At 45.8% G+C, this 12,541-nt stretch overlaps 1 protein-coding gene across 1 annotated transcript in view; it reads left to right on the top strand.

Annotated features, from left to right (window-relative positions):
* LOC119448922 (solute carrier family 13 member 5-like) overlaps positions 1-12,541 on the top strand; it is a 141,672-nt gene that overhangs the window by 110,586 nt on the left and 18,545 nt on the right. The window contains exons 11-14 of the mRNA XM_049666564.1: positions 1,859-1,957; positions 7,381-7,561; positions 9,575-9,736; positions 12,118-12,255. Of these exons, the coding sequence (XP_049522521.1) occupies positions 1,859-1,957; positions 7,381-7,561; positions 9,575-9,736; positions 12,118-12,255 (580 nt within the window). The remainder of the gene's footprint in view (positions 1-1,858; positions 1,958-7,380; positions 7,562-9,574; positions 9,737-12,117; positions 12,256-12,541) is intronic.

The raw sequence follows: 12,541 nt of genomic DNA, 5'->3' as shown, positions 1-12,541 counted from the left end.
AGAAGTACAGGCGGCGACCGCGCCATCTGGGGCGTGGTTGGGAGGGGGGAGGGCTATAGCAGGGGGACCCACCAGGAGCACAGCTGCGAACACTAACTGGTCGTTCTCTGCGCACTGGGGAGTATTAAAATTTAAACTATATTACACCGTGGTCAAGACGTTTACATTTCCAGGTAAAACGTAAGGCCATCAAAATCAGGTTTTTTTCTGACCCGGGAATTCTGCTTCACTTCACCCCGCATTTCTATTTGCGCAAGGGCCGCTCAGGGCTGTGGACCACTTGGACAGATAAGGCCCATGCGGTCAGCGGTAGGCCAGAACAAGTAGCCCATGAATGCAGTATTTTTGCACAGCGTTGCAAGTACGTACAGAGCAAGCAAATGAATGCAGAGCAAGAAATGGGTCTGTCTCGTTTTGTTTTTACCTACATATCATTGACGTTCCACCGTTATTGTTACAAATGCCAACTGCCTCCGAGTGCACACGCATAGAGTTTACGGGCTCTTGGTATATTATAATAACATTATAACCTTAACAGTCCGTGCGAAAAAGGGTTATCAGTAGGGTCTAGTATACCCTGTTCCCGAAATGCAGCTGGTTCTTTGTCCCCTAATTAGGTGGCGATTCTTCGATGTAGTGGTGCTTTGTGCATATATGCAGCCCAATCACTTTATCTTCGTTCGTACAGTGCAACCATCATTCATCAGTTAGAACGGCTCCATTATAACGATGACTTACAGTTTTCCTGCAGGTACGCTAGCTGTACAATGATGAAGAAATAAAGTATTAGGTTGCGAGTTCATGATCATCTGAGAAGTGGTCAAGGGGACAAGTGAATGCTCCGGTATTTACAAAGATTCGCGAGCAGTATCGATCAGCGCTTCTTGTATACGTGCTTAATATCTATCACCATCAAAGAATACATTGGTCGGACGTTCGAGGGTTCTTGATGCAGGCTTGCTATTAAAGATAGAGTATTCATTTAAAACAATCTAAAAATCCGTATACTACGGCTGAAAAATGCATTTGAAAGGTGTTCGCAATATACAAGTATATGCGTGTTTCTAATTGCTTACAATAAGAAATGGTGCGAAAAATATGCATGACTACCTTTTTTTTCTACTCGGGTTAAGAAGCTGAAATATCGCTTACTGTGATAGGTCTCTTCAAGTTAAGGTGCATCTGCTCATCTTCCTTCAAGACTGGCATGCAGTCTTAGAAGCGCTTTGAACATTGCGGCAAGAACAGCCTGAGTGAAACCAAAGGTGTGCCACACCTTTGGTTTGGTAGTGAGCAAATTTCACATCCTGGCAATGAGGTCGAATCAATGGTAAAGCTGGGGCGATGAGTTCTGCGAGGCTGCCCGACAACTTTGTCGTGTTAGCTTCCCTTTGTACTAAATGGGCTGGTCGGGGGTTATGTTCATCTACGCGCTTTCAGTTCGGCGTTCACTCAAGTGCTTATACACTATTTTAACCTACTAATTTTAACCTACTAATTTAACCTACCTTTCCAGTAACAACATTGCTACGTGTCAAGAAAGTGCTCATGGCCATAACCGTAACCAATTTTCTAGGCTTAACGGAAATTTATATGAACATTTTTAATGTGCAGGGTAAATTGTTTATTCAAAATTAAATTGTTAGTCTAGTCAGTCTTGCATTGCTGACGAGGAAAATTAGCGAAAAGGAAACTCACACGGGACGAAAAGTCAGTTTTTTCTTTCCCTGTGAATTGCCTTTCGTTAGCGCTAATTTTGCGAGCCTGTTTCTGGAAGATCAGATATTCTTTTACATGGCTATTTCCTCCAACAAACCATTCGTGACATTGACCGTTCCGTTCTACCGACCCCAAACAGGTACATCTCTTACGAGGCCGTGGCCATAATTATGATGGTGGCTTACGTCAACTGCTCCCTTGTCGACCAGGACTGGATTAACATCAACGACAGCACCAGGTACGCGCACACTGGCGTGCCTCCGCATAATCTGATCTCCCTTCGTATTTGCATGAGCATTTACAGTTTTATGCAAAAGTCAGCGCTGGGCACAGATTCCGCTTTCACGAAAATGATGCCACAATGATGCAGAAGAATTCACCACTAAAACAGGCAGCAGTGAGGCGTGCATTCGAGTAGGATAGGGCTAAACAATATCATTGATTTTACAGTGAAGCTGTCCAAGGCTACAGTTCTATGCATTTTTCGTGTCCGTCAACAAATCTGCGTGTGCAAAAACTCAGCTCCCGAATTTTATGCAAAATCGCTTCATTCTATGCAAACGCTTATACGTCTCATCACTTGGGTATGCATGTTCAGTAGATTAGTTGTTAATAGGCACCACTTTCAAGATCAGTAGATTCAGGTAGATAATAAGAGTTTCTCAAAGATTTGCCGCTGTGCGACCCGCGTCGGCCATGTGTACGCTCGCACCGGCGTCTCTATGTCGTCGTTACAAGCACTTGCGTGCCTAGTTTCCTTCCACTCTCCCGGCGTGGCGGTACCGTCGCGCGTCTAGATTCCTCCGGCTCCCCGAGGTGGCGGTAGTGTTCCACGCGGATGTATGCCGCCGATCAAGACCGCCGATCAAAATAAAAGTGTGTGTGCGTGCGTATTTCTTCGGGATGACAGCCGTCGCCGCTCAAGACATAAAATTTGCTCATACCTTGGATCTAAATTCTGTGTCACCTCTATGTCGTGTGCTAAACTACTTCGTTGGTAACCCACCTTTCGCAGCAGTGTAATGGCGCGTGATTTTTTTGTTAAAGCGCACTTGTGCAAAAATATCGAATAAAGAAACCTAAAACTTCCTGTATCAAATAACCACGCCCTCTCTTTATTTTCCTATCATCATAGTTTTCACTGCTGGTTATTAGTAGTAATCTGTAGGTGGTGTTTACACATGTAATGTATTTAAATATTCACGCACTTTATATATAGCGTTTTATGGTACGTTTCACTGAGGTTGACCATCAGCAGTAACGTTACGGAAACATCTGATTTTCGTCATGATCCTTACGTACCTAACGTCCTAAATCCACTTGACTGAGATGTGCTCAGAGCACTCCATAGAAGGGCCCCTAACACCCCCCCCCCCCACCCTCTACCTGTGACATTTAAACAGATTATACAACTCGTATCGTGTACATAATGTCATGGCGATCATCTTATTTATTCGGCGCCGTACCCAGTTGTCCATGTTGTCTATTCGACAAGACAGCAGCGAGCCCATACCTAGCAGCCCAAGCTAGTAGCCAGCTGGGATCATTGGGAGGAAGAGGGTAGATACAAACGGAGAAACCGGGAAGTGGTAAAGTTTCCAAGGAATGCTAATCGCGTAAAATAAAAAGAAACAATCACGTGCGCATTCTCGTGCTTTTCCGGTCCTGTATTCGTACGCTGTAGCACCAACATGATCATGCACGTAAGGACAACAGGGTAAAAGCTCTTGAGTAGTCCATCTATGAAACACATCAGTTCCGATCAGCAGCGCGCCTGTTGCCATGCAGTCACCCGCCCATTTATCCTTTTGTCGTCTCGCCTTGGTGCCTCGTGTAATATATTTTCTAATCTGTATGTGATTAAAACAGGATTTCACCGAAAAGCACAGAGTTCGGATAAGTGTAAATGGATGGCGTTCTCACATAAGAAAATAGCGCCAACGTGACGTTGTGTTCCGATGTGGTGTCCACGTGTCTCCTGAAAATATACGGCGATGTGGAGAGAGGGCCCGTAAGGAGGGCAGGGAAGGCGAGCAAGAAATCGCTCGCTCGCCATCGGGCTCACAGTGGTTTACTGGCCCCTTGATTCTAATATGACCTCAGCATACAGGGTGTTTCACTAAACTTGAGCCAAACTTTACAAATATGCAAATGCCACTTAGCTGAACAGAACTAAGGTAATGTTGTTTGCTGTCGCTTGGTGATACCCAGATTATATTTTGCATTCCGCCTAATTAGATTACTACTGTAAATTAATGAATCAACTTCTCAAATATTATAATTACATGAAAACTAACAGTGAGAAAATTGTAGAGCAACATGAGAAACTCCCGATACAGCTTTCTGCGGCTCAATACCTGCTGCATAAAAGTGCTACATAAAAAGTGCTGCATACGTGCTACATAAAAGTGTACATCGGACCGCGAAATATGCTTGCGATATCACGCAGAGTGCCTCGAGCGGCCAGTCGCGCGGCAATTTTGCCTGTATTCGCCGGCTTCTTTCACGCACGGAAAAGCACTGCTATGTTGCACGTATTGAGCAACAGAAAACCGTATCGGGAGCTTTTCATGTTCCTCTACAATTTTCTCATTGACACTTTTCATGTACTTATAATAATTGAGAAGTTGATTACTTAAGACTAATTATCGAGTAAGTGGAATTTAAAAAATCACCGCCCAAGCACTCCGTACAGATGATTAACCAGCGAAGCTGGAACATGCGGCCCCGGTGTTTATCACTCGGTTAATCCCCATGCTACATTAAAGTGTTTCTCAATTATTAGTTACATCTTTGTGTTTCTTAATGAGGGTACACACACGTTCGGCTGCGACAGAGAAACGACGTAACTGACGGTATGCCCGCAATCCGCCGTTGTCGAATTGCCGCTTGCGATTCTTCAAAATTAAAGTGCTTCAAAATTAAATCTGTCCGTCACGTAAGACAATGAATGGATCATACTCCCTTAAGCAATGGCTCATACAACCCCTGTAAACGCGGCCTCCCCATTACGCCGACAGAATAGAAGTGAAATTCACGCTGGAATGATGAGCGGCAGCGGAGCCAGCTGTGGAAGAAGACGACGACGACGAACGCGATAGCAGTGGCACGAGTGCGTTCGCGCGGTGGCGCCGAGGGGCGCCAACGAGCCAGCTGTGGAAGAAGAACGACGACGCTCAAGCCATTGCTGATGATGATAGTTTCTTCGTACAAGCGACGGACGGGTGAATCGGCTAGCCATATACAACTTCCCTGTAAAAAGTTACGGTTTATCCCTTGTTCATGTGAATTTGTAGAACAGGAAAGTGAAACGTGTCTTCACAGAAACTTTAGCTTGTTTTCGTTGTGAACTCTCGGTCCGCTGCATAGAAAGGCGCACAATTTGCGGGCCGGCAACCGTCTTGCAGGTTTGCTTGGTGCACGGCGTCCTGTTGGTGAGCGGCGTCCAGCTGCGGAGTCGCTTCGGCGACGGTACAAGTATTTTAGTCCTACTCCGTAGTATCATGGGCAGCCAGTTTAGTTGCGACGCGCTCAGTTTAGAAAGGCGAGTCTGCGCCGCGAACACGCGAAGGCGTTCTGCTTCACGCTGGCGTGTCTCGCCGGACCAAAGCGTGGTTCGCCCGTCGACGCCGTTGCCTTTCTGCGCCGCTTAGCGCAGCTGTTTTCTTAGTTGTTGCCATCACAAGCGAAGCAGTAGGTGGCGTGTAAGCACTGTTGATGCAAGTTGAAGCTGCTCTCCGTAGGCGACGAGGTGCCACAGGCTAATCCGGCGCGAAATGCAAACCGTGTGCGGCAAGTGCCAACACCAGGCTATATATACCGCGCTGGAGCCTCCGCTGCGCTGCGATTACCGTAGCGCTCCCTGTCCTCCCTGTCGGAGCTCGTTAGTGTCAAGATGCAGTACTTTGTTTCACCGCTGATAGATGGCGCCGCCATCTCTGTCAACAAAACATATTTTACTCGTTAGCGCCGAACATCACATCTGTTACACCCTGTAACGCAAGTTTATCGAGGACCCTGGCATAAAACACTTTTTGTTAAAGTAATCTGAGTATCTCCAAGCGATGGCAAACAATTATACCTTGGTTTGATCCAGCTACGTAGCATTTGCATATTTTTAATGTTTGGCTCAAGTTACGTGAAACACCCTGTGTGCTTATAAAGAGGATCGCCGGAAGTTCAGACCATGGTATCTCTCAACTCAACGGCATTAGCTATAGAATGCATGAAACAATTATTTAGTTTTAGTGCTGGTATACCGAATTTTTTTGGTGTGAACACCCTACTCCATTGATTTTGTCCGCGGCGAGCGCCTCTAATCGTCCTGATCGGTATCATCAGTATTGTTTGCCCCGAATGCAAGCCAATGAAGAAGCGGTCTTACGTAGGATCGGTTGTGTAAATTCTCGTTTTGGTGCTTGCAAAGCATGTGTCAGGTTTTGCCTGCAATGCTCGAATGCATACATCAGCATCCACAATAAACTTTGTTATTATAAACATTTCAAACGATCGAGGCTTTTCTCATGGTGCGGCAAAATAGTATTTTTTCTTCTAAAAATGCTCTGCCGACTGTTTCGCAGCAAAGCTATAGATGCACAAATCTCTCTCCAAGCGTTCGGATTTGATACGTGTAGGTTCCTGTGCATGAGTACTACGCGCGATTTAGTTCTATTAGAGGTGCCGAAACAATATATATGGCTTCGCGAAAGGTAGTAGCCTAATGACTAGAGGTTGCCTCATGTTGTGGTTCACTCGCTTTTAAAATTGCGCTTAAGTTTCAGGCAGGGTGGATGATAATTTTTCCTCACTTTGATAATTTCCGCGAAAATTATTTGCCAGATATTTAGGACAGTGAGCTCAAGCGGATTAATCACCGGCTACCTGCAGCCTGCCACTTTTTGTCCATGAATACGAGTTAGAGGGTTCGTTACCTGCCGCGGAAGCTGCATTCTGAACGGGACTGGTTGTAAAATGCACCTCCCTCCCACAATCATCTAGGCGCCCCTCATACTAAGTGTGCTGCTTTCTCCACAAATTCCAGAAGTCACTCCCTTCGTAAACACCAACATCCCCTAACACATCTGGTGGTGGCAATGCAATCAAGCACTGTTGATTTGCATACATTCTGCTCCGTAGAAAACGTCCGTATATTACTCTTTTCGTACATGGAACCAGTAAGATTAACGTTGTAGTCAATTCTCGTGCCCTATGCGCCGATAGAGTGCAAATGAAACATGGCTTTATGATCACGTCCTTCACCTTATTTACATGACTTGTAGTACTTTGAATGCAAAAACAAATTGAATGATGTTTGTTCGTCCCAGTCAATAAGGGAATGGATCCTATACAAAAACCTACAAAAAATTAGCTTGATGACATATTTCGCACAGAAAACAAATACAGCCATATAATATACAGGGTCGGCACACAGCGATAATTCATGCAAGCCGGCAATTGTGAAATAACAATCTAAAAGGACACAAGATGCACACCTGTACAATATGAAATACTGGAGAATGGAAGATCCACAAAAAAAATGAACAGGTCGTTAAGGGCCCTTTCCCGTGGTTTCATCGCGAGAGGAACAAGATTTCCTCCATCGGAAGGTTCGCTACCCAATTCCAGCATTCCTGCCAATACTTATTCTAGGTCACCGCGCAGCGCGGTTCGCTCGCAGACGGTGATGGTGGGCCTGACGTCACTTGCGTTCATGGCTCCTGCGCGACGTCCCCGTGGCTCTGTGGCTGCAGGTATCGTCTCGACCGATGTGATCCAGACTCGCGTGCCCTGGGGCGTAATCCTGCTCGCCGGAGCCGGATGCGCCATGACGCTCTGTTTCCAGGCACGTAGCCGCTCACCTGACGCGCTGTCCCGTGTTTTGTTCTGATTTAGGAGAACACTAAACAGAACTATTCAGTTCACCTAGCATTGATAAATGGCGCTTCTTGAATTTTACGCACGCAGCGGTCTTATCATTGCTGATAGCTGGTCATCGAGGCAAAAAAAAAAAAATAGAAGAGAAGAGAAGAGAAGTCGCAATTTCGGCCGAAAGCTAAAAGCATTGATAGCGATAGTAATGTAATGCACCAATGTGGAAAATGAGGCTCGTATGTTAATGAGCAATGGAACTGGTGAGGATAGTTGGCAGTTATTACTTATGAGGACGGTTACGTGAGAGAAGTCAAGGACAAAAAGTCGCAGTTTAGTCCGAAAGGCGAAGCATCAATTGCGGATAGCGAATTGGTAGACAGCTATATGAAGTAAGGATAGTAGTTTTATCGGGCGTATAAAGCGCGCCAAAGCAGCGGGCAAATTGATCTTCGCGCTGTCTTTCGTGTCGCTTCAACGCGAACGTCGAAAGCACAGCGCATACGAACCTACGGGCACTCGGCACGGGCACTTTGTACCCATCGCAGATCGTGTTGAAGATGAGGCCCCGCGGGCGCACACTTCGGCCACATACCAGATCGCTTTCAAGACACGGTGCCCGCGCGGCAGCTCCTTCAGCAGCAGCCGCAAAAGCAGAAGCGCTAAGCCACACGCTTCCTAGATCAGTCTAGGTATTTGGTTATACGCCCCTAGGGACTACTAGGAACACGCTCTGTGCCTGGGGGCGACTGATCTCACAACAAATCAGTGCACGGGCTGGGCCTCGCCTCGATGACGTATCACCATTTTCTTTTTTTTTTCGACAAAGACGACGATGCTCGAACGCAATCATATGGTTCGCATGAATGCATGCTCTGGAAGCGTGACTGTATGGCCTAGTGGTTACGACCCTCACACGCTTCTACTCGCACACACAGCGTACGGCGCGCGGTGACGGTTTTATCGCCGTTAGACTTTCTACGGAACCGCACGGCGGCGACGACGGCAGAAATTCGCTTGGAGTGCCCATATAATTGCTATCGCAATAATAATGCAAAGAAGACGGGTGCTATAGTTTTACTGCTAGCGCCAGCAGTCGCCATCACAACGCACTGGCAGCAGGGAGCGCGCGTACGTGTCCAAAAGCGAACATTCCTTGCTGCCGCTCTCTTCACAATTTCAGCTGTACTGGCTCTTGAACGCTCAGCAAATACGTGTGCTATATGCATACGTATGCGTTGACGTTTTAGCTTAAGAGGAACATTTAGCTCCGGCCCAACTGCGATGCCGCCTATTCAAATACATGTAAAACGTAGAAACGCTTTTCTGAGATAACCAGTCGGCCGATTTTAAATAAATTTCTTGCAATTGAGAAAGAAAGTAAAATTCTAGTGACTGTGGGAAGCGCAATCCTGATGTAGAGCCTGAATATGTTAAAAGGAACTTTCAGAAATTGGTAAGCTTGAAAAAAAATATAGCACGAAGTTTGCAAGTTTATAGCTCTGCACCAAGTAAAGATATCGCAGTTCTTTTAGCGGCATCCGTTAGAGCTCCTACAGCGGAGAAATCTGATTTATCAATTTATATCTTACATGAATTTGTTACGTTGTTTACAACGGTGCTGATAAGTCCTACTAACATATTAGTCGTATATTTGAAAGCCAAGTACAACACACCAATTTTTTCCGCTGTAGATGTACTATTAGATGCAACTTACAGAATTGTGAAGTCGTTTTTCATTGCTGAGTTACAGAGTTGTAAACTTGATAGTTTCGTTTTCTAAAGTTTGCGATTTTTAACATTTTTTTAAAGAGAAATGACGGCCTAAATCGAAAATTTGCTACCAAGAGTCCCTAGATTTCTCCTTTACTTATATTGAGATAGGAGCCCCCGAGCTAAAGCTTCGTCTTAACGCTAAACACTACTTGGAGAAAACCTCTCACACACGAATATCCTCAGTGTGCGCGCGCTTTTGTTGCCACTTCAGCTGGGTGAGGTGAACGCGTTGCGCCTGGAACTAGTGTCAGCGGCGGCGGACATACACCCCGGCCTGGCCGTGGCGCTACTGTTCACTATCCAGTGCTTCCTGGTCGAGATGAAGAGCAGCCATGACAGCGTGCTCCACCTCATGGCCCCCATGGTGTCTATGGTACGTGCTGGCCGCGCTGACGTTACAGTTTTATGCAGTTAGTCATCGGCTCACATAGACGATCTGCACAACTATACTGTAACAGCTTGCTCAGTGACACAGTCTGTGCGCTTGTTGTGCTTTTAGTACCTCCGAGCCGGAGAAAAGAACACCACTGCCGTCACGATTACTCCCAGACGAACTGCTACGTGAGCTATAGCTTTGGCCAAGATCGGTTCACCCTAAGGCAAAGCAGGCGTACCTATAAAGGACACAAGAAAAATTGTTGCAAACGAAGGCCGTCAATGTAAATCTCCCTGTAGCGTATTTCGGCACAACTTTGTTGTCCGTCTGAGATTTAAACTGGTGAGCCTATAATAGACGGCTACATATTGATCAAATAGAACTTGTGCGCGGTTGCACATAATCAGTATACTTCGAAACTTGGAGCATTTTAAACGTCGCCTGTGCTTTATTGCCCCTGAGTACAAGAAGGGGTCGTCACTAGGAAGGGTAGCAACACTTTCTCTCTTTATTACTACGGCATAGTATTTTAGTCATGTATTTCGACGCAGTGTTGGCATGATATTTTTATTCTACCTTTTCCCACTACATTCAGTCACTGACAGTGCGTTGTTCTTCGGACAGTTCTTGAAAAAGAAGAACTTATAATTGTATTACTGCTGTACTTTGGACTTATACATCATTACATGATCGTGATTGACGCAAATGAATAGCGTATTCATGACAACAGTCAATCGCGTGTGATGCTACTGATGCAGCCATTACTTTATTTAGTGTACGCGACGTGACACGCTTCCATTATGTTACTTGCTTCCATCACGTTACTGCTCTGAATAATTTTTCAGAGAACAAGAATTCGAGAACGGAAACAGCGTCGGGAATTTGTGAAAGAGGACTTTTATATATCCCAAATAGTGAGAAGGGATGTGGATTACTATATACGCTGCTCGCAGCGTATATGGTGCTTGTTCTAAAAGCTGGGATAAATATGTATTCCAAGCTATCGAAACTTTCCGCTCAATAATTGAATCAGGGTTAGCGTGTTTTCCTATTCATTCTTTATTTGGCAAATATTTTGAAGCAGCGGCTTGTCATGTTTCTGACTCAGTAAAGTTCCTCGGTGCGGACACTATCTGATTATTTTCTGCCTAATCGCTCGCGGGTATACTCATTAGATTTGTTAGTTCCATTAGATTTGTTAGGCTTGAAACGTAGCTGCTCTGTACACTGTAATACCTTGTAGCAAAGAGGTATTATTCCTAGTAACTCGCTTACGCTTGTGGGCGGTCACGAAACAGTCAGCTTCGAATATTCGTGCGCTATTGGTGTAGTAGCGTCATTTATTGTCCATATATAGTGCGCATATATTCAAGTGCGCGCCCATTCACTTATCCTTGACATGCTGGCGAAAGAGTGGGCGTACTTTTCCGTGCCAATTGGGGCTGATGTGTGCAAATACTGTGCGCAAACCTAATATGACAGGAAGTGGCGCTACTTCATTTGTCACTGTGTAAATAGCGGTACTCACTCTTGCCCACGCTCCGGGGCTGAAGCCCTTTCTCTGAAGGTTAGCCATACAGCGCTTGCGGAGGAGTAAATTTCTGTATCCTCGAGGAAAGCTGCACATCTCTAAGTGCCGGAAACACGTACGGACAGGTGCAGAAGCGGTCCGTGAAGTTGGCCACACACATTCATTACATTCCATTATATGCCAGTCACCATTCCCCAACCAACAGCGGCACACTTCTTCAATCCGCATAATTTAACCCAGCATCATTGGAGCCCAGTGCGTTAGCGAAAACTCAGTTGCATTTTCGACAGCTGATCGCACAGAAGCAAGGCAGACGCGGTAATGGTTTCGTATTCGTGCGCGGTCGCTGAGGCGACGTACGGCGTGCCCCCGAAAGCGCCATCTCATTTTTCTAGAACAAAGTGCTCCGCAAAAACAGTCAATATCGTACAGATTCTTACTACTGCCAGTACCAATCCCAGCAGGTTGTTCCTGGGCCCCTTAATAAAAGTCATTGATTATTTGGTTGATTAATCGATTGGGTGATTGAATGAATGATTGTTCGTTGCTGAAGCGCTGTGGTGTTGTTGTGTAGAGCATGGGTAGGCCGTTTTTCGAAAACACTATAGTACAGATTTTACATTGAAACACAAACGCATTAAGCAAGCAAACGTCTGGAAATAAAATTTCAAAGTTTCGGCGTCACCATACTCCCGTAACCTCAGCTGCCTAAGCGGTACACGAAAGCTAATAAAATATGACAACGTTTCAGTCTGCTTGCAACTTGTTCGTCCTCCTTAAGAGGGCATCCTTATCCTGACACCTCAACTGACCCAATTCCTTCCACTCCACTCGATGCTACGTATAGGCCAGCGAGCGACACTGGAACCCTCTGCTGCTTCTGCTGCCGGTGACCAAGGGGGCCTCGATGGTGTTCCTGCTCCCAGTGTCTTGCTACGGAAACGCGCTGCTCTTCGACTACGCGCGTATGTCTTGCTGGGAGATGGTAAGCAGAGCGTGCAAGGTGCTCTTCTACATATGTGCGGCTGCAGTCGCCAGTGCCCAAATATTTTCACGTGATAGCGATGAGTGCCGACTAGCTGTCATGCAGGTAAGCTAACATCTTGAAAGGAAGCCATTCGTTGGACGAACTTTTGGCCCTCTAAATTGAAAATTATTCTCGATGGCAATGATTGGAACAAACGAGGTAGGTAGTCCTATTTTTTTTTACTTCCAAACACGCAAACACCGCCATTTTATTGCACTCGTTTAGTGTATTGTAAACACAAGGA

Source organism: Dermacentor silvarum, chromosome 4, assembly GCF_013339745.2.
Source record: "Dermacentor silvarum isolate Dsil-2018 chromosome 4, BIME_Dsil_1.4, whole genome shotgun sequence".
Taxonomy (NCBI): domain Eukaryota; kingdom Metazoa; phylum Arthropoda; class Arachnida; order Ixodida; family Ixodidae; genus Dermacentor; species Dermacentor silvarum.
The sequence above is the reverse complement of the archived record's forward strand: the minus strand, read 5'-3'. Positions and strand labels throughout refer to the sequence as shown.